The sequence below is a fragment of the Nanorana parkeri genome, unplaced genomic scaffold (assembly GCF_000935625.1).
Source record: "Nanorana parkeri isolate BGI_ZX_2015 unplaced genomic scaffold, ASM93562v1 scaffold45, whole genome shotgun sequence".
NCBI classification, from domain to species: Eukaryota; Metazoa; Chordata; class Amphibia; order Anura; family Dicroglossidae; genus Nanorana; species Nanorana parkeri.
In genome coordinates this window covers 1,848,266-1,871,231 of record NW_017306313.1, presented here as the reverse complement: position 1 = coordinate 1,871,231, position 22,966 = coordinate 1,848,266, and the positions used below count along the sequence as shown (strand labels likewise).

Here is a 22,966-nt window from a genome sequence, read left to right as displayed (position 1 = left end):
AAAATTAGAATTTGAAGGAGTCCATCGTGATAAAATTATTTAGAAAGGATAAGCTACCATTTCCACTGATCAGATTCATAGGAAGATGTATGTGTATCCGAGGGAATGAAGATCTACAAGTGATTTTTGCAGCTCGGTTTAACATATTAAGGTATTTTTTCCCCCATGCTTCATGACAAGAGTAAACATTGAAGACACGGTAATACATTTCTGAATGACAAGTACACGTGCTATTTGGGAAGTTAGCACAGATAAAATGAAAACAAAGGCAATACATTTCGAATGCCTACAACCCAGGAGGGTATAGAGCAGCTGACATGTCATAAAACATTATCTATTGTCTCTCTGAGTGTTCCAATGCTCCCTGGACCATTTCTGCCAGCATGGATGTGTGCATGCTTCTTGGCTGACTCCCCAAGTAAACTGCAGCCACATCAGCTCAGGCATGCTTAGCCCTGTGTCTGCTGTTCAGTGATCTATATACTGTGCCCCACAGGGAATATTCAGCTCACAAGCATCCATTTATAATGTATCTAGCTTAATGATGCCAGCTAAATTGGTAAACTGTATGTAAATGAGAAATTATTATCTTAAACTGCTTATTTATTTGCCAGTCTAACAGAATATGTGTTTTATATTTTTCTAGAAACAAGATAACCATCGAATTCAAGGTACTAGCTGAGTGTCTGTAATTGTTCATTCTGTCATTCATATTGTACAGATTGCTGCTCTGTTCACTAGATCCCAAAACTTACCCATGTCTTTATTTTCTGAATGGCCCTGAATCTAAAGATGACATGCAAGTGCTCTCTGGTTAAATCAAAACTTCAGTTTCTAAAAATCAAAATAATTTGCCCATAAACATAAAAATAAAAAAAAATGTAGCCCCAGAGCACCGGACCACAGAAGATAGTGCCAGCTGCCCCAGGAGCTGGCACTATATGAAGCTTAGGTAAAACTTATTTTTTATTGTTTTCTTAGAGGAAAACGAATATTTACCCTGTGGGAGGTAATGTAAATGGGGGACATACTATAAAAGGCCCACCTGCATGGGAGTGCGGCGACTTATATATTTTGTATTGTTTTTGCGTTTTGTTTTAACTTTAATTTTAGGATTACTGGCCCTTTAAGATTCCTAATACGGAAAAGAGTGCTGTCCCGATCCTCTGTTAACCATTTTTAAACCAGCCACTCTTGTTAGCTGGTTTATCTTTTTGGTATATATGGTGCTGCAGTTCTAACCTGCTGTGTCGTTTTCTCCGTCTGCTTCAGCCACTTCATGTCACAGCCTAGTCATCTGCTCCATTCTGACCTCTTCTCCCGCTGATTGGATGATTGACAGGCTTCTGAGTGTCTGTAATTGTTCATTCTGTCATTCATATTGTACAGATTGCTGCTCTGTTCACTAGATCCCAAAACTTACCCATGTCTTTATTTTCTGAATGGCCCTGAATCTAAAGATGACATGCAAGTGCTCTCTGGTTAAATCAAAACTTCAGTTTCTAAAAATCAAAATAATTTGCCCATAAACATAAAAATAAAAAAAAATGTAGCCCCAGAGCACCGGACCACAGAAGATAGTGCCAGCTGCCCCAGGAGCTGGCACTATATGAAGCTTAGGTAAAACTTATTTTTTATTGTTTTCTTAGAGGAAAACGAATATTTACCCTGTGGGAGGTAATGTAAATGGGGGACATACTATAAAAGGCCCACCTGCATGGGAGTGCGGCGACTTATATATTTTGTATTGTTTTTGCGTTTTGTTTTAACTTTAATTTTAGGATTACTGGCCCTTTAAGATTCCTAATACGGAAAAGAGTGCGAGTTTTGGGCGGGAAGAATCGGCCTCGAGGATATTCTAGAACATTCTGCAGCCTCTGGTCACTCTATATAAAGAGGGTACCTCAGAGTTTTCAGCGCCAGTTGTATCCGGATCACAGCTCAGCAAACTCCCTCCAGCCCTAGTCGCTGCTTTTTTATGTGGTTTGTCACCTCAATTTATTGAGGGGGACTAAGTTACTGTTAGGTGAAGTGGATTTGCCCGAGTTGTAATGACTGGGCAAAGAGTTGGTTTGAAGTATTACTCGTTGGTTTATGTTATGTTGGTTAATAAAGTTAAAATAAACAATTTATATATATATATATATATATATATATATATATATATATATATAGGCTTCCTCACCAGTCACTCCTGACTGGTGAGGAAGCCTGTCAATCATCCAATCAGCGGGAGAAGAGGTCAGAATGGAGCAGATAACTGAGGACTTGGAGGAGAAGTTTGCGGCCATCTTGTTTCATTGAAGACGCTATGGAGGTCCTGTGTGCAGCGGTTTCGGGTCCTTGAAGATGGCGGACGCGGCACAGGTACTCGTTTTTTGTATTGTAGTATTTGCACGAGTAGCCATTATTTGTCAATATCTGATTGTCTTGTTTTCTTTATTCATTTTAGCATTGTTTAAAGGAGAACTACGAGGTGAGTGAACTCACCTCATAGTTCTAGCCGACCTGTGACAATGAGACTATCTTGTCACAGGTTGGCTCAGTAGATCGGGAGGTGAGCGAACACATACCGGCGTTCGCTCACCTCTCAAACCTGTCACGGCTCTCTGCTGTGACAGGGAAGGGGCTGGATTCCCATCCCCGGCTCTGATCCGCCAGCGCTGACTGGTGGAACGGACGGGGGAGGGGGCGGGTACAGCTGGCTCTGCCTTTAGATAGGCAGAGCCAGCTGTCAGTCACACAGCTTGGCGGATCCCGGCACAATTGTCGGGATCCGCTTCAGCTGAGGCGTCTCAATATACCGCGAGCAGCTGTTCGCGGTATACTGCGGCGTCTCAGTATACCGCGAGCTGCAGCTCACGGTAAACTGAGCCTATGGTGACGGGAGGACGCTAGTGTGTGTCCTCCCGTTACCCTAAGGAGAACTATGGGGAAAACACTTAACCCCATAGTTCTCCTTTAATTTAGGAATGTCGTCTGCAGTCCCATGGCTGGAGTTTAACTTTACAAAAATGGAGATGTGTTTTAAGGGTGCTGCTTTCTGCAGTTGATAGAAAGGTAGCTTGTAGAGAAGAACATGACAAGTACCAGAACTGCTCTGGAGCACAATTAGTGTAGAAGCACTGCATAACATTAAACGCTGCATGAAATGTAACTCCGTGCCTTAAGCACAATAACACTGTTAATGTGATTAACGTTGGCATTAGAATTTCACAGATCAACTAGACTTGTTGTTAGTATTTGTTAAAAAGGGTGAGCTTACTCACTGGTCTTAAATTTAGGAGTGAAGACCAATGATACAGTTCTGAAGTCTTTGTCAACTGGTCCCCTTGCAGTGATGTCATTATGCTGTTCAGCCTTCTGGAGCTTGAAAGGACCCCACCACTGGACAGCCAATATGAAATTTTGACACCCCCGGGCAGCACCCAAAGAAGGACATCCTGCTACTGGCCACAGTAGACAGACTGTGCTCACCTTCCCTGCCTGGTCACTGTGCACACTGGCCATAACAGACAGAGCACCCTGGGTACTGTGCTCACATTCCCTGTCTGGTTGCTGTACACACTGGCCACAACAGGCAGAATTCCTGGGGGAAGGAGGGGTGGCATTATTGCAGCCACTGCCACCAATGCTGGAGGTTATTCATACTGCCACTGACACCAAAGATGGGGCTTCTTTTACTCCTAGATCTAAATCCTCCTCCCTGAGCATTTAATATATTTTAAATACATATTTAGCATTCCCATACTATTAGTGTACGAGTATAAACTTTATTTCTTTTAATTTTTTGTTGTTGGGGGATAAAAGATTTTGGAAGAATTTATTGGCCCTGGTCTCATGAAGGTTAAAGGAGAACTATGAGGTGAGTGATTTTCTGAACTATGGGGAAAACACTTAACCCCATAGTTCTCCTTTAATTTAGGAATGTCGTCTGCAGTCCCATGGCTGGAGTTTAACTTTACAAAAATGGAGATGTGTTTTAAGGGTGCTGCTTTCTGCAGTTGATAGAAAGGTAGCTTGTAGAGAAGAACATGACAAGTACCAGAACTGCTCTGGAGCACAATTAGTGTAGAAGCACTGCATAACATTAAACGCTGCATGAAATGTAACTCCGTGCCTTAAGCACAATAACACTGTTAATGTGATTAACGTTGGCATTAGAATTTCACAGATCAACTAGACTTGTTGTTAGTATTTGTTAAAAAGGGTGAGCTTACTCACTGGTCTTAAATTTAGGAGTGAAGACCAATGATACAGTTCTGAAGTCTCATGCAAATACTCGGTATCGCCGCCGATACCGATGCTTGTATCGGTATTGGAGCATCCATAGTTTTTGCCAATGCAAATATTGCGCATTATTTTGTCCAGACTGATGTTTAGTTAGTTTCGCTTATTGTGTCAAAAGATCCGTGAGGAGGTATCACAGGATACCGTAGTAAGGATTTGGGCGAGGTAACTAAGCACAATGGAGAAGCTACAGGGAATGGCAGACTTCATGAACTATGTCTCAAAGGAGCTGAGCATGTGACAATGAACTGACCAGCAACTGTGCACGCTCTCTAACCAGAAGTTCGGGGAAATGCCTCCGTGATGTGTATGGCACACAGAGTTTTAAGAGAAACAAAGCGTTTAGGGCAGAAATTTGGAAAACTATTTTACAGATACTGCTAGATACAGTGAAGCATTTTTGAGTGAGGGTTTAATACTACTTTAGTATTGTCCGATAAAACAAGAACCGACCAGTGTCCACTGATAGTATGTCTTTTCCCAACCCCCTAGAAAGCTGGGCAATGTGATGTCGCTGCAGATTCTGTTATCAAAAACAATATTCCAAAAACGCATGTTATTCCTCTCAATCTGCTCTTTATAGGACTGAAAGAAAAGCTCATGGGCAGGACAGCCCCCAATTGCAACAGTATCCTGCCTTACACAGTACTTACCTAGAAAACCAACCCCCAAAAAAGAATATGTATGATTAGGTAGCCTATTACTTACCGCTTAACATGCATAAAGTTGCAAGGAAATATATATGGAGCTGAAAGTTAGGAATGCCAGACTAATGAAAATGATATTAAAGTCAAAAGGATTTTAAGCTATTTCAAATGCTGATGAAATCACTTACAATGGATGCTGCTCCTTTAGTTTTAGTTTCCTACAGAATCAGCTGGTCCCCTGAACACTGGTCCTGACTTCCTGTAGAGTGATTCCTTTCTCAAACAGAGTTCTATGCAGTCACCCTTGTGTGTGCTAGTAAGCTGTGTGTGTCTCAGAAAATCAAGCTACTCCCCTCCCCCCTGGCCCCCTCTCCTCCCTTCTCCAAGCTAGTAGATAAACAGTTGCTGGAGTCTGCACTGTCCTTTGTGATCTTGTACTGGACAGGAAGTTCAGGGATGCTGAGATGAGAGACTTGGAAGCAGCTGTTCAGAAAACCTTGAAGAGTGTGAGTGTTTGGGCAAACATGTAAAGCAATTATTTGATGGGCAAGATATATTTGTTTGGTCTGGATTCATTTTTGAAAAAAGTTTGAGAGTTTAATATTACTTTAAACAATTATTGTATTGAAGTCACAGTGTGAAGACAACATGAATTAATGAATTATGGGAAAGGTACAGAGAGACAAAACAGTGTATGGATGCTGCAGTTAGCACTTATAACAATAAAGGAATTGCACACAATAAGCAGAGTATTATTCATGATTTCTAATTTGTGCAACGTGGCAGGCCTTGAAGGGCAAATGATGGATAACATTCCTAAATAAGCATTTGAGTATTGTTTAACATGAAACTGAAACATTTACAATCCAGGCACATATAATCAGACTGTAATGATATTATCAAAGAGCATATGCAGTAAGACTGTAAGTATGAACATACATTATTTTTGATTTGCAATCACCTCTGATGCTAATGCAGGATGGCATTTACTTCCCCAGATACCTGCTCCCAAATAGCATGAATCATGCCTTACACAGCTCGGCCCATTTAGTTTGGCTACATTTGCTCAAGAGCTGCCCCTTACTAAATAATACCAATGCAGCCATAGCATGAAGGGTGAACACCATCAATGAGTGAATCCTATTTTAGGATTCATCTGTGACTGTCCTGATGAATTATTTTTAAACATACCCCTATGTCTTGTTACTATCCATATGAATGCTGCTGACATAGTCCTTTGACACAATAATTGTAAGGGTCCATATCACACTCATGACATGGGTTCGATCAATAAACAATAGGGACAGCAGTTTATTTTTCACACACGGTGAACTCTAAGGTCTCATTCACACTGCTGCCCATGTACGCGCTTATAGTGCCTTGTCCAGCATGTGCAAATAAATGGCTCCATACACATAGCTGCGTATGGAGCCGTATATTTGCATAGCGTAAAAATGTGCAAAAACAGAATGGAAACCGAGATGCGTCCGGGCAGCGGATTCCTGCGTATTTACGCGCATATATAAAAAATGTGTTTGCGCGTACAGTTCGTTAACATTTCTATTACGAATGATGCATTGTGAGATTGCAAATAGTGAACGCACATACGCTCATATACACGTGCATTATGCGCATGTATAAACGTGCATGTACGCTTATATACAATTTTGCTCTTGCATTGTGTGTGAATTAGACCATAATGTCAGTGTCAGCTCCTATATACTGTAAGATGCATTTGCTATTTTGTACAGTGGTAGAGAGCTTAGGAAGTCTAGTCACTTGACAGTTGGAAGTTTCTAATGTAGTTTATCCCCGATGCTTTAGATCTGTGGCACAACTGAGAAACACGTTACAGATTAACTACCTGTCGCTGAATACTGAAAAATGGCCTGGCCAGGAAGGGGGTGAAACACTATGGCCTTCAAGTGGTTAATGACTGTGAGAGCTTTCATCTGGGAGGCATACAGTTTACATTCATTGTTAATATTTGATGAAATGCTTTATTTATTGCTGCTCGTCTTGGTATCTAAAACAATACAGTAAATAATTTTTCGTGCAAAATAGGCACATTGATAAAGACAATATTGTCTATGATCTTTTATCACTCCAAACGATAAAGTAAACCAATTGTGAGAAAAAAACAGGGGGTGTGGACAAAGAGCAAGCATGCATATTAGCAGAATCAGATAAAAGTCTTTAAAGTGTATCTTAACCCAAAAGCAAAAAAGTACGATACTGCAGCTTACCGATCCTTAAAGGAGAACTATGGGGTTAGGGCTTTTCCCCATAGTTCTCCTAAGGGTAACGGGAGGACACAAACTAGCGTCCTCCCGTCACACAAAGCTCAGTATAATGAGACGCCGCAGCTGAAACGGATCCCGACAATAATGTCTGGGTCCACCCAGCTGCGTGAGTGACAGCTGGCACTGTCTATCTAGAGGCAGAGCCAGCTGTACCCGCCCGTTCCGCCAGTCAGCGCTGGAGGATCAGACAGGGGAGGGGGGAATCCAGTCCCTCCCCTGTTACGGCTCTCTGCCGGCACAGGATTGAGCAGTGAGCAAGCGCCGGTATGTGTTCGCTCACTTCCCGATCTACTGAGCCGACCTGTGACAGTCTCATTGTCACAGGTTGGCTAGAACTGTGAGGCTGAGTGAAAATCACTCACCTCATAGTTCTCCTTTAAATGTGGTGGCTGCATTAGTTTTCTTTTTTAGGCTTTGTTCCTTTATTTTTACCTGGTGATCCAGCCAGTCTGTTGTTTTTCAACTTCCCACAAGCTCTCCAGCAAAAGAGGCAGATAGAAGGTTGAGACAAACCATTTAACACTGACAGGGGTGCTTGCAATGGTCAGCTTCCAATCATTTATGTAAAACCTTTATCCTAAAAGAAAAAAAAAACCTGTTGCTGTAACTGCCTAAGGCCCCATTCACACTAAGCGATTTATGCCGTGATATCGCGCATTTTTGCCACGCGATATCGCGAGACGTCACTGGCTAATGCTAGTCAATGGAGCTGTCTTAGCTCCATGTCGCGGTCGCAAGTCGCTTCTACAGGACCCTTTTTTCGGCGGATTTTGCGCGATTTTGCTTTTTTCTAATGGAGCCCGACGGAGAAGGTCGTGCTACCGTCGCTGGATCGTCGCCCCGAAAGTCGCGCTATCCCGGCCGCGCGGATCCGCTGCAAAAGGTATGTTGCTTAGTGTGAATGGGCTGTAAAGAGTGCTATCTGGAGTTCAGAGTTAGTGTGTTAGTCAAGTCCATCTAAATCTACTAGTACATATAACTGTAACTACTCTCTCCACAGGCTGACAATGCTGCTGTACAAGGGAGTCTCCGTTCCTCCATAGAGTGGAGCCACCCTAGGACAGGAAGTATGGTACTGGCTGGATCACCAGGTGAAAATAATGGAAAAAAAGACTAAAAAACGAAAACAAATGCAGCCACCACATCTAAGAATTTGTGAGCAGCAATACATACCTTTTTGGTTTTGGGTTTAGCTGCACTCTAACACTTGAGTCACTTGTGCTTTGCCAGTGACTCAATGTACTGAGACAAGAGGGTCAGCATGACAGCCTAGCAATCATTTTGGAAAGGACAGATAAGCCTCTTTATTCTCATGCCATGCTTCCTTTAAACACTATACTGTCTGGAGAACCAAAAATAGTTATTATTATTGTTCTATTTCTGCTAGGTACATGAATATACCATAACCGGAAAATTAGTACAGGGGTCCAGCTGACATTTACGAGAGCCAGCAACGGCAAAATGATTTTAACTGTGGAAGTCTTATTTTGAAATTGTATTAAGTTTAACTACATTGCTTGCTTGCTTGTAGAAATATCAAGGCTGCCATTGTTGTGTTGTACTCTGTTTCTGAAAATGGTAGTTGGCTGGCTCCCATGTGGACTCTCTGGCTTTAGTACCTTAACCCTTTCGCTGCCAAGCCCTTTGGAAGGCTTTACATCTCAGCTGGCCACACCATTTTTGCATTTTTTCCCATTGTTTTCATTTTCTACTGCTGCGTTGCTAGCTTTGTAAAAGACCCCCCAACAATATATTTTCTGAAAGCACAGGCCCGGTAGAATAAATAACAAATATTTGAACATTTTAAATGACTCCTTTTTGCGAAATGGTAAAAATGAAGTAAAAGCAAACCCAACTGTAAATAAGCGGCTTATGTTAAAAATCATTTGTGTGCTGTGTTGGGATAAAATGATACAGAAGTACATTTAATCTCAACACAGTGTATCACAATGGACGGCAATACATCACAATGCTTTGCCATGATTATATCATTGGGATTGCTCTAAAGATTTAACCCTGTATATCCATCTGAGAAGGGAATCAGAGCGTATATCTTACTTCACATAATTGGGTTTAATCAATGTTCATTTTTGGTCATTGAGTCACTGATAAGTGTGTGCATATTACATGATTTTATTATATTATTATTATTATATTTTCACGAATAGGTTATTGAAATCATTTTTTTGCTCACTAGATTAAGCTGACACGTGTAAGAGTGTTATATCTATGGGTCACCTATATAAGGATTGCAATTAAGTGCTTTATTTGGTTTTCTGTCTCATTCGCTTGTTACAGAGGACTCTAGGCTACACTGTGGGAGTACAGCGCTTTTGTCACATATATATTTATTGAGACACTGTGGGGTGTTTTGAATATATGTTCCACGCACCACATGCCGTAATAGGAACTTCCGGCATTTATACACTAATTATGTTTTTTCTTTTGATTCAAGAGATTGGCTCATATTGATCGATTATTCACTTACTGATCACATATCGAGATAGAAGATTTCGGTATTTATATAGAAGTTTAGGTGTTTTTTGTGATTTAATAGATTACCCTTTCACTTTGGAATCCACATCCACTTAGATCAAGCGCATCCAGGGCCGGCCTTAGGGGTGTGCGAGCAGTGCGGCCGCACAGGGCGCCATGGCAACAAGGGCGCCGTGCGGCCGACACAGCTCGTCCTGGGGGTCTAAGACAAAAGACGTGCGACCGTACAGTAAAAACGGTCGCACGCCTTCCATACACTTTACGATTATCGTACGTTCGTGGGATTTCCCGCAATTATCGTGCGATAATCGCACAGTGTATGGGCACCTTTAGGATAAACAAAAAGGCAAATATTCGATAAGTAAGCCGGCAAAAAATGTGGTTTGGTTTGGATTTTTGGTTATCTCGTTTTTCAGGACTCGGGTCCGAATGTCAATTTGTTTCGGGATTTGGATTCGGATGAATTCAACATTTTTGTTAATTTGGATGTGTTAGATAATTACGAAATAATTTTCGTTGCAGCAAAGTGACATTAGAAAAAAAAATTACTATTTAGGTCCGGTAGGAATTGTAGGGGGAACCCTGAAGCAAAAAAAATGGAGGACAAGAGTGTGCCCTTTACATGGGGAGGGTGCTTTGCTGGGAGAAGGCCGCTGGAAAAGCACCTTGTCAATGAGGGCAAGGGTCTCTTCCCCCACAACACTGCACCAGTGGTTGTGGGGGTCTGCAGGCAGGGGGGCTTATCTATATATGGGTGCCCCTTTATATAATTAGTAGTAGTTGTTACCCCTACTCAGTCACCAAATAAAAACAGACAAATTGTAAATAAACACGCCACACTGTAAAAAAAAAAAAACACAACACAGGTTTTGGACTTTTTTATGAAAAAAAAACAACCAGCGATGCAGATTCCCATCAATCACAATGGACGACAGCCGCCGACTCACTGAAAGAAAAAAAAACATGCCGCCCGCCGCCCTGTCTGATCCCAGCAAACACCGCTGCAAAATGACAGCACTTACCCAAATGTCAACAAAGGGGCGGAGCATGTTGTGATGCCACATGACTTGTTCCGCCGATTTATTGACATTTGGCAGCAGATCTGTCAATGATAGTAGCTCTGCTCCTGAATGTTATTTGGATTCGGAAGCAGAGCTATTATAATGAGTCAGTATGCTAGCACTGCACCGGAATGTCAACAAATGGGCAGAACAAGTCCCATGATGTCACAACTCCTTCCACTCCTTTGTTGACATTCGGGTCAAAGCTATCATTTTGTGGTGGCATCCGTCAGGATTGGATGGGTTGGCAAGAGTCGTGATTGATGTGGAAATACAACACTGGAGGACGTGATTGACCTATGGATTACATCAATGGACACTTTTTCTTTTAAATAGAATTGTCAAAAACTTTAGTTTTTTCAAATAAAGGACTTTTGTTTACATTGTGGTGTATTTATTTACATTTGGAGTGTTTATTTGGTGAATGACTAGGGGTAACAACTTTCCCTTTACTCATTTGGGAGGGGGGTGGCATCTGGGTGCCCCCTTTATGAAAGATTGGCCTGGTGGTTGTGGGGAAGAGGACCTTGTCCTCATCGACAGGGGGACAAGGTGCTTTTCCAGAGGGTCCTCCCCTGGCAAAGCACCCTCCATATGTCGAGGGCATGTGACCTGGTATGGTGTTCTGCCAGGCTGCTGCTCGGATTAAGGGTCTGGCAAGGGATTTTAGGGGGGACCCCATGCATTTTTCTTTTTGGTGTTAGGGTCCCCCCTAGAGGGTCTGGTATGAATTGGGAAGCAGACTCGACACTTTTTCTTTTTTATGTTTAACAACAAATTCATTCAGAATGACATTTGGAAAAAAATACGGTTGCATTATCGGACAGTTTGGATTTGTTATATTTTCATTTGGAAATTCGGATGCATCCAAATGTACAAAAATTTGTCCGAATTTCAATTCGGAACATAACGAACCACACATGGCTAGCAAATATAAATCTTTGAAAAGTAAGCCTACAACATTATAATTTTACTTCCGTTACATCACTTTCGGTGTTGACGGCACTTCCAGGAGTGCCATTCGGATAGTAATGTAATGGCTTTCTTCTGGCGACTCGACCATGCAGCCCATCTTTCTTCAAGTGCCTCCTTATTGTGCATCTTGCAAAAGCCACACTACATGTTTTCAGAGTGTCCTGTATTTCACCTGAAGTTATTTCTGGGTTTTTCTTTGCATCCCAAACAATTTTCCTGGCAGTTGTGGCTCACAGTTTAGTTGGTCTACCTGACCGTGGTTTGATTTCAACAGAACCCCTCATGTTCCACTTCTTGATTAGAGTTTGAACACTGCTGATTATCATTCTCAATTCCATGGATATCTTTTTATATCCCTTTCCTGTTCTACACAGTTCAACTACCTTTTCCCGCAGGTAAAGTTGGGAGCATGAAATTGTCCAAAATGTCTTGGTATGCTGATGCCTTGAGAGTTCCCTTCACTGGAACTAAGGGGTCAAGCCCAAAAAAACAACCCCACACCATCATCTCCCCTCCACCAAACGTTACACTTAGCACAATGCAGTCAGGCAAGTACTGTCCTCCTGGCAACCGCTAAACCCAGACACGTCCATCGGATTGCCAGACAGAGAAGTGTGATTCGTCACTCCAGAGAACACGTCTCCACTTCTCTAGAGTCCAGTGGCGGTGTGCTTTACACCACTGCATCCGACACTTTGCATCGCACTTGGTAATGTAAGGCTTGGATGCAGCTGCTCGGCCATGGAAACCCATTCCATGAAGCTCTCTACGCACCATTGTTGTGCCAATCTGAAGGCCACACGAAGTTTGGAGGTCTGTAGCTATTGACTCTGCAGTCAGTTGGGGTCTTCTGCGCACTGTGCATTTCAGCATGCGTTGACCTCGCTCTGTCATTTTACGTGGCCACCACTTCGTGGCTGAGTTGCTGTTGTTCCCAGTCCACTTTGTTATAATACCACTAACAGTTGAACGTGGAATATTTAGTAGCAAGGACATTTTACCAAACACCTGAATCCAATCATTTGGAGGGGTGTCCCAATACTTTTGGCAATATAGTGTGTATATATTGCTTAGTCTACAGCTAACTTCATGAGACATGTTTGCATTTTAGCAGTTAATTTAGGTATTAATCCGGGCTCAATTTCTGGACATTCCTTTAGAATAGGAGCTGTATCAGAAGCATCCCAACATAACGTGCCTTCTCATGCCATGAAAAAGTTAGAAAGGTGGAAATCCGCTTGCTATACCTGCTACATTCCAAACCCCAGTTGTGAAATATCTGTTGCTGTGAAAAAGTTAGCCATGGTTTGACGCATGTTCATATTTGTTTGTAACAATAAAGCATTTACATTTCTGTGTCATGAGGTGTAGCCGTTCCGCAACCAGGGCCCATCTCAGGTCGTTACTCGGATATGACATTCCATATTATGTGTACTTGACCACAAATACTGTATGTATGTATATATATATAGAGCAGCATGGCTAGGGGTGTGTGCTGAGGGGCTTTTTGGAGGTCGGGATAGCTGTTGAGGGTATTTATACTTGGGCACACATGTTGATATTCAGCTCTGATGAAGGGGGTGCTAATCCCCAAAACACATAAGTGCATACTACACCACTGGTTCGTCCAGTGCTATCGGAAGATTCTTCTTTTCTCCAAGTGGTTTATTATGACTCGACGAGGCCTTGGAGGGTCTGATGGATGATATTTTGCCATCCCTTCTGACATGTTTGTGAATAAGTTTTAACCACTTCACAATTTTTATTATCAAATAATATTTGAGGAGGCGCCTTTTTTGTTTGTTTTATTATAATTTAACGCAATCCTGTCAGTGTAATGAAAGCACTAAGCAGACTGTAGCAATACAATATTGGCTCATAGCAATAACCGCACATACCTCTGTAATCGCAACATCAGCAGTGGTGCCCCAAAACAACAAATAAAATAAGCATCAGAAACTTGTTCGTGTTTGCACTGCCAGCCCCCCCTTCGTCATTGGTTACTAGGACTGGTGGCGTCCTAGCAACCAATTACCTCAGACAGGGGTGGTTGCTATAACTATAAGTGATTTGGGCAACTCTACAGCCACCCAGATCACTTTTACAAGCCCGCTATTGTACCCCCCTCCCGTGGCTTGTGGGTTCCCTGCTCCATTAAGGAGCCTAGGACCACGACAGTGTCATGGAAAGCGTAAGCCGACCCCGATCTACTTCTTGGTGATCACTGAAGCATGGAGTGCTGTGTTCTCAGCTTTCTGCTTCAATTGTCAGAAGCTGAAGCGCCGGATAAACAGAAGATGAAGCCCATTCCTGTGCTGGAGTGAAGGGGAGACATCAGGGTTCTAATAGACCCCTGATAGCGCTATAAAAAGAACCTGTCACTTTAAAATGCTGTTACATAGGGGCATGTTAGCCCCTTTGTAATAGCAAAAAGTGAAAAATAATAAAACAAAAAAATTAAAAGGAGAATTATGAGGTGAGTGCTTTTCACTCACCTCATAGTTCTAGCCGACCGGTGACAATGAGACTGTCACAGGCCGGCTCAGTAGATCGGGAGGTGAGCGAACACATACCAGCGTTCGCTCACCTCTCGATCCTGTCACGGCTCATTGCCGTGACAGGGGAGTGGCTGGATTCCCCCCCTCCGATTCGCCAGCGCTGACTGGCGGAACGGACGGAGGAAGGGGCGGGTACAGCTGGCTCTGCCTCTAGATAGGCAGAGCCAGCTGTCAGTCACGCAGCTGGGCGGATCCCAGCACAATTGTCGGGATCCGCTTCAGCGTCTCAGTACACCGCGAGCAGCAGCTCACGGAATACTACGGCGTCTCAGTATACCGCGATCTACAGCTCGCGGTATACTGAGCTTAGGGTGACGGGAGGACGCTAGTGTGTGTCCTTCCGTTACCCTAAGGAGAACTATGGGGAAAAGCCCTAACCCCATAGTTCTCCTTTAAAACCAACCCTGCTGCCATGGCATCTGATGCCAATGAACATGTGTGCCTACTATGTACCCAGTAGAGGGAGTTCTAACAAAAAATAAACAGTGCAATGCGTTGGGATTAGCTCTATGCCTGGAAATACACAAAGTGCAGCCTAAATGGTGGACTGCTGTATGGACACAGAGTGAGTGACCGTTCTGTCTGAATCGCAATTTGGACATCAGCTCGAAGAAAATTGTATTCACTGGAACTCCTTTTAATTCATTACTGCTGTAGGGTATTGACTCCTGTCTAGGAGTATGTATGCATGTGTGATAGGGACCTTGAATTGTAAACTCCTTAAGTGCAAGGACTGATGTAGAGTATGTAAAGTGCTGTAAATTGTTGGTACTTAATAAAGACAACATTAGGATGAGATACTGAGCACAACTACAGAATTATCAGCTGAGCATGTCAAATGGCCTCAGTCGGTTGCTTCACACTAACATTTGTTTGGTCCTTTCTTGACACCAATAATTAAATCTATTGTCACAAGTTTACTAATGCATTGGAGCACTGAAGCCAATAATTGGTACTTGCAGGACACTGATTCACGGCCTGTCTGGGTTCTGTCTATAGGTTCCATGCTTTTCAAAGCATCAGTGCATTCTTTAAATACAAGTGGAAAACAAGCCCTTCTCTTCTTGGCTTGGTAGATATGTTTGGGAATGCATAAGAGGGCTTCTCCAAACATAGTACAAATCTTTGCAAGTTCTGGCTCTTGGCACGTTTTTGCAAAATTGTGGAGATGATGATGCAATAATATTTCAAATACTCCGCCACTTGGAATTACTAATCCAGTATTTGTAGATATAACATCTGCAGGTAATTTTCTTCTTAGATTCACTGAATGACCTAAACAATGTGAGGGTTCTGCTTCTGCTGCTTGTTGAAGGCTTTGTTCTAGCTGATGTAAACACATATTATATGTACCTGTACATGACTGAGAACAAGTGCTTATGCTATCTGCTGGTTCTCGTATTGCCCATTCTGAAATGTCTCCTGGTACATTGTGTGTGCACTGTATAGGAGTATATTGATCCATTCTTTGCAGATGGCAGTCACAGCAGTCTGAGTCATTCTGGCAATTGCTACAAGTTACTCTTTGTTCGTCCATGGACGATCTTCTATTTGGTTTACAAAAGTCTGGGTTATTTAGTGGCTGTTCCCAACTGGCATCTACTGGCTGGAATAACTGTTTAAGCATTTTAAAAGCACCATGAAAAGATGAAGCAATCTGCTCAGTCAGACCTCTGATAGGCCCATACAACACAATGCTGTGTGGCTTGAAGGCCAATGAGCCACTGAAAACAAGCTGTAGGTACTTTTTGTCACCAAGTAAAACGGGCTGACAAGTCTTTACCAGAAAAGAGTTATTCTGAAGATGGCCACGGAGTGGTGTACACACAGGAGTTACCCCAGTGATTATGCACAGGAGATCAATATCTTCTGATGGGATGCATTCTACTATAGATATACCATGCAGTTTAGCATAGAAATTAACTATTTCATGTTGTTTAACACTTGATAATATCAGCTTGATGTGATTATCCTGCAATTGTTTCATTATATGTTCAGTCCTTTGTTCCAGATGCTGCTGGGAAATCTGTAGCTGAATATCTGAAACAATAACAAAGCCTATGCCGGGTGCAGAAAGAGACTGATGGATTTGATCTGTCACTATAATTGCTTGCAGATCTCCCTCTACTGGACAGTATATTGAAAAATCTCGGTGAAGTACTAGGCCTGGCAGAATCCTGGAATTATCAACTGCAAAACCTGGAACTTGTGTGTGGAGCTCAGAGAAGCATCTGTCCACAAAGCTGACTACGTCCAGAATGCCATCAGCACTAAATAAACATTTATAAAGATAATCACAGGCCAGTCTACTAATGAAGCTCTGGTTGTTGCATGCACTTCTTCCACAGAAGTATGTATCCAGTGTTTGTTGTAGAGAGGCTCTGCACAATGGAACATTTCCTTTCATGTCTGTGTACACGGAAAGAAAGTGCGGTCTTAGGCCCCTTTTTATAATGGGCTCCAGCACTGTGCTCTGAAAAGTCAACAGCAGATCGCTTATTCGTCTTAACACATGACATTTACTTTTATATGTCAGTTTCACTGCCGAGCTCCTGGAAAAAATTAGGTCTTCATTTTTCTCGGCTGCTCTCTGGATTTCTCGGAGGAAAGCACACAGCAGCAAGACAAATGATTTCACGCCATCCCCAGTAACACTGTAATGCTTGGAGGCAAAGTCCACGATTATTCTAAGGCAAAACAAAATTTAGAACAATTAACTTTGCATTTTATTATTGTCTGTGACTGATCGGTTCCTTTTTCTGCATCAGCTGTTCTCACTCGATGCATACAAACATCAAAAGCAGAAAAGGAACCAACTGCACACTGTAATCAGAATTCATATGTGTATGTAAAACAGACCTGTTTCCCTTTATGTAATAGCTGCTGGAATTAGTGCATACATACCGTACAATAAAGATAAACTGCTGTCTAGGGGGAATGTGGGCGTCAGTAGTCACGCACACTTTACAGGCCGATAGATGCAGGAAATTAATTTATTATGCTCAAGAAAGAAAACAAAGTAAACAACCAACACTTATTTAATAATTGATGCTATTGCACAACAGCCTTTTTTCTTTTTAAAGCTTTAGATCAGCGGTCTCAAAGTACCGGCCCACGAGCCGGTACTAAGTGGCCCGCAGCCAGCTGACAAGTCGGGCACACGGTCACGGACCGCGTGCCCGACTTGCGGGAGCAGCTACACGGTCTGCATCTCCGACGAATGCAGAGCTGCTTCTGTCAGCTTCGGCCAGAGCTCTGTCAGTTCTGAGCTCCGGCCGAATGATGGATCATTAGTAAGGTCTAGTGCAGACCTTACTAGTGATCACCGGTAGATCACCAGGGCATGATGATGTGCCTCCTCCCTGCACGGATGAAAGCAGGCGAGGGGGCTTGGAAGAAAAAAGGAGGGAGGGGGGGCTTCATTAATATGTGTGCTGGGAGGCTTTGGAGGGAGGGTTGATTACATGCAGTTACAAAAACAATCACTATCCCTGGATACACAATTGTGTATCCAGGGATAGTGACAGATTCCCAACTACATGTAATCCTTTCACATGATTACATGCAGTGTGCAGGCGTTTACATGCAGCATCTGTAACCCGATCATAAATTTGAATAGGTGACAGTTGCCGCTTGTAACATGTGCATACATCAACACTGGTACCGTATATAGCAGTGGCCCCCACGGGACTAGAAAATGTGTCCAGTGGCCCCCGACTAAATTGAGTTTGAGACCCCTGATCTAGAACAACATAGCCGATTTTCGAAAAATTGTCCAATTCAGCTATGTTGGCCCAGATTGTTCACTTCTCCTGCCTTCTCCAACCTCTTCACCCTTTTGTGGATAACCCTGCAAGAGTTTTTGTATTATGACTTCATTAACTGTAACGTAAATTCATTGGAAGAAAGACTTTCAGTGCAGTTAGCTCAAGATCTAAATGTATTGAGCCTAACCTAAGATTACAGCAAACTATCTATGAACTTATTGTAGACCAGTGTAAATGTGAATTTGAAGTAGTTGCTACTCTTAGCCTCTCTCTGCCATAAAATCACTTACCTTGCAACTGGGTGATCCAGTAAGAGATACTCAAGTATTCTTTTTCCATCTTTGGTAATGATAAGCTCTCCAGTGGATTTAATAAAGAGAACCTGTCCTCCTTCTGGACCAAAACAGCGACATATAGTGTTCTCCAATGATTCAGCCACTTGTAGAATTTTAGATATGTCCAAAGGCTTTATATGCTGATGCATTTTTGCTGTCAAAACAAGAAACGCAGCTTATACACAGCCACGTTAAATCCAATATAATGAGTGCAGTTCTGTTGATGTTTAACAAAAACAGCAGATGGATACTGCAGGAAAGTATAGGGATAACATATAGGTATCAAGTATCATCACTATACAATCTTACCGGCATTGCCTGTTAATGTAATTGCCAAACAGCTCTTAAGAAGGTCATTCCAAATCATCAGAGAATACATAATTAAAATCCTTCTGCCACATGCCCATTAGGAAGGTCTTCAAGATAAGTTAAATGTTCCTATACTATTGAGATCCCACTTCTAGAAATAGTACCTTGCTTACACTAAACTGTTAAAAAGGAAGTATTTAGGCAGAAAACCTTCTAAAAGGCTATGGTTATATAGGAGGTATTGTAAGTAGAGGACAAGATCTGTCACATGCACCAGAAATGTCTTCATTCTAGGAGAGGGCATTATTCTGTCATTTTAGAGAAGAACTCATTTCTGTCTAGGTGCTAAAATAACAAAGTTATACTCACCCGAACCCCTCAGCCAGCGAGCTCCTAGTCCTGTCACATGCAGCATGTCTCCTCCTCCACTCCAGCGGTGGTATGTCGCTCGGCATTGGGTGAGAACTTAACCCTTGTAGTGGGGCTACACCCACACAGCAAGGGTTAAGAATGTATCCCCGGATTTCTTCTTTAAGAAAGAAAGATATGTCTGCCGGTTACAAAAAAAGTTGGCAGGTAATTATTAAAGGCTAAGTTACCTTTCTGACCATGTTTCATGTTACACCCATATTGAGGGTGTAACATAAAACATGGTCACAGCACAACCTCCTCAGGCTGCTGCCCACACAGTCACATCCTTTGACGGGACCTGTGAATGGAGAAACAAGTCCAAGCTGCCACCATGGCAGAGGGACTTGTAGTTCTTAATGGAATACAAGTGCAGTGACCTCCCCACTCCTGTAGTCCATTCCTTCTTCCTCCCGTCACTGTTACTGAATGTCTCCCTTATTTTCTCAACACAATTAGATCGGACTTTTAAAAAGGTAACAAAACATGTTCTTTAATCTCCAATAGCGCCACATTTAAAACACATATCCATGTTATTGCATAAAGCCAACATTTGCATGTTGGTTTGTAGAATAAAGAATCACAGCAACCCTGAGGGATACAGTCCCTACTAAAACTGGTCCAGCAGTAGTAATAATTCTTTGTTATCTTATTCCCTATGTGGTGTCTAAATCGAATACGTACAGTTCATACATGAAAATGCGTACAGTCAAGTGCTTCTAGTAGTAGGGAATAAACTCTATGCTTTTAGCAGAATCCCTTTCTGCTCTGCTTCCTTAGGCGACCCTCAGACACAATCTCAGTCACACAAGTTATACATAATGTGGGAATCATATCCAATATACAAGCTGATGCCAATAAAAGTAATGCCTGCCATGTCATTTATTCATTACCCTCCCTATTTAAATCAACACAAGCCTGTACAGCAGAGCTGAGAGGGAGGAGGAAAAAGCAGCACAAGGAGACAATCAGTTGTGTTGAAGTGCAAGGATCAAGTGAAAGAAAGAGAGAGAGAAAAGAGTGACAGAGAGGTGAGATCATCAGTGTACTCCTTTCTCTGCCCAGTCACAAGCTGGTGAAGAGACCTGTAAGTGAAACTGCAAGATAAAAAGTTCCTCCCCATACTGTGCTGTGTATTTAGCCATTTGCTGGAGTTAAGCTTTAAAGTAAAACTTTCCAAAGAGGAATATGGGATTTCCACTCTGGACTGTTAACTAAAAATATTGTATATCTACATCAATTACTAATATACTGTATATTAGTGTGTTACAATGCTATTCATTTCAACTGCACCTCAAGGCAAGACCAAGCAATTCTAACACACGTGTGCTGCAGCGCACCTCAATGCACTATAACGCATTAACATGCAATGTGATGCACTTCATCAGAAAAAGTAATGTAGCTCCATTTTTTGTTGCATTGGCAGCCCATTGAGCTGAATGTACTGTTTTAGGCCTCATTTACACAATGTAGAAATCTAAGGCATAGCTGGTGCTGATAAGATGCGTCTACACACTGACCCAAACTTCCTTGGAAGTTTTTTAAAGCCCCCTTTCATTTTCAAAGCTTAACTGAAGAAACTAAAGAGGAGAAGCTCCTCCTGATGTTGGCTGCTCCAGTATCGATAAATTCCCCCCAGACAGTCTTTGTCCAAGGGCATGCATCCATACCTGTACGGATGTGCAAGTTCAGGCTTACATCCTGTCTTTGAGTTGAACAGGCAGCAACGCACACCAGCTGTCCCTCCCGGGTGCAGGTTTCTGTGCAGGTTTGCCCACTGTACAGCTCTGCACATCCATGTGAATGAAGCCTAAATGCACAGCACTAGGTTTGCCCTGATGAAGGGACCCTGCGTGGTTCCCAAATGTTGGCTATATGATACATGTGATGTTGTTCTACAATAAAAATAACTTTTGGATTTATTCCATTCTGCGAATGCTAGTGATCTTCATTGCTATAATTTCTGGATTTGCATGGCGCCATCCGTGGACATCACTGCAAGCACCGCTGCTATTTCAAGCATCGGTCCCGATTGGTGTATGGTGTGCAGGGGACATCTCTGTTTATTGATCTAAACTCTAATCAGTCCATCTAAAAAATACTAAATCTAAAGATTTTGTGGCTGGAGTTCAGCTTTAAGCATGCATGAGCATTAAATATTTAGAGTGCATAAATACAGTAAATAGAAAAATACACACTTGAATACAGAAGCAATATGTCCCAACACACAAACTAATCAAAAACATGTTTTTAATCCAAACCTCAGACAACAACCAACCATGCTGTATAGCTGTATAATTTTCCACCTTACTACAAGAAAGCTGAATGCAAATTAGTTTTAAGGTATTTTTATTTTACAAAACATGGACATTATAATGCTTCTGCAAACAAAAGCCTCATCTCTATGGTAATTTCTCCAGGACGGGTAGAGCTGCATCAGAACAGTGCTTGCACAGAGAACACTCATTCTTTACACAAGAATAGCGCTCCTATCCCCACGAGTGCTGGACTAAACAGCAGGAATATCAGAGAGAGAAGAGCGGCACACAATGCTGCACTCAGACTATTCTCATGACTGATTCTGCCAGGAACTATAGGAGTAGGAACTGTATTCCCCCATAGAAAACTGGATCTCTTCTGCAAATGTACCCGAGAACAAATGGAAGATAATATGATCGTGTAAATGTTGGCAAGGTTATACAAGAGCAGACCCACATGGTATTTTATTTAGAGGTGTGTATGATTTCTAAAGCTTATGTAGAGGATTACATGAACGCCTTACTTTCAGTAAAGGTGCCCATACACTGCACGATTATCGTACGATAAATCGTATGCGATCGGGTTTTCGTACGATAATCGAGCAGTGTGAACGGAGACGTGCGACCGTTTCTACTGTACGGTCGCACGTCTTCTGTCGAACCAGCATGTTCGAAAACCAGCCGGGAATCGTACGATTCTTGACTGGTTAGAACGGTGCTCGGAAGACAAATGCTGAACGGGCCGGTGTGCGCACGCGCACACTGCACGTTCAGCATTGCGGTCATCGGAAGCCCGCCCCTCAGGGGGGGCGGGCTTGCGATGATCGAGAGTGCGATCTGCCTGTCCAAGATAGGCAGATCGTACGTTTTTTTAATCCCTTTACAACCATCGCAAAACTAAAGTCTTGCGATGGTTGTAGAGTGTATGGCCACCTTAAGGCTGAACTCTGGCCTGGAAAAAGTCCCATAAACCACGCCCAAGGGTTAAATCCTCATTAACTATAGGGGATAGAGAAAGAGGATGCATTACTTACCTTATTCCCCACTCCAGTGCTCTCCTCTGCTCCCTGACGCTCTGGGTTGTCCTCCAGTGTCAACACGTACTGCATTGTATGTGGAGGAGGTAAGCATGCGACCACAGCCAGAGTGTCTTAGAAGACAGACTTCAAGGGACTGGTCACACACACATGGAGGGACCCTAGCTCTAGGCAAAAATTAACATGGTGTGGTGGACACTGCAAGGGCATTTTTGTTGTCAGACTCTTTCTTTCCTCATCCTGCAACACTGCAGTAATTAAACAAGAACTCTTACCTATTTATTTTGTGAGGAAGTATTCAAACTTCAGTCATTTTCTTTTTTGCTGTCTCTACTGGGGAGTTCCCCTTTACTAGCTGCCCCAGAGACAAGAAATCTCTATAAATGGAGTGGAAATGTCACCTTTAGTAGCAGTCACTGGACAGGTACTTCAATACTTTTCCCTACCTCCTGATGCGGCAAAAACAGACATTCGAAAAAGTGAGGGTTAATCTCCACAATGAGTGCACAGATAGCAATAAAA

At 42.5% G+C, this 22,966-nt stretch overlaps 1 protein-coding gene across 1 annotated transcript in view; it reads right to left on the bottom strand.

The window, feature by feature from the left end:
* Nucleotides 1-18,581, bottom strand: part of BBS10 (Bardet-Biedl syndrome 10) — a 50,144-nt gene extending 31,563 nt beyond the window's left edge. The window contains exons 1-2 of the mRNA XM_018572663.1: nucleotides 18,388-18,581; nucleotides 15,606-17,017 (exon numbers count right to left, since the gene is read on the bottom strand). Coding sequence (XP_018428165.1) covers nucleotides 15,606-17,017; nucleotides 18,388-18,581 — 1,606 coding nt within the window. The remainder of the gene's footprint in view (nucleotides 1-15,605; nucleotides 17,018-18,387) is intronic.
* Nucleotides 18,582-22,966: the final 4,385 nt, after the last annotated feature.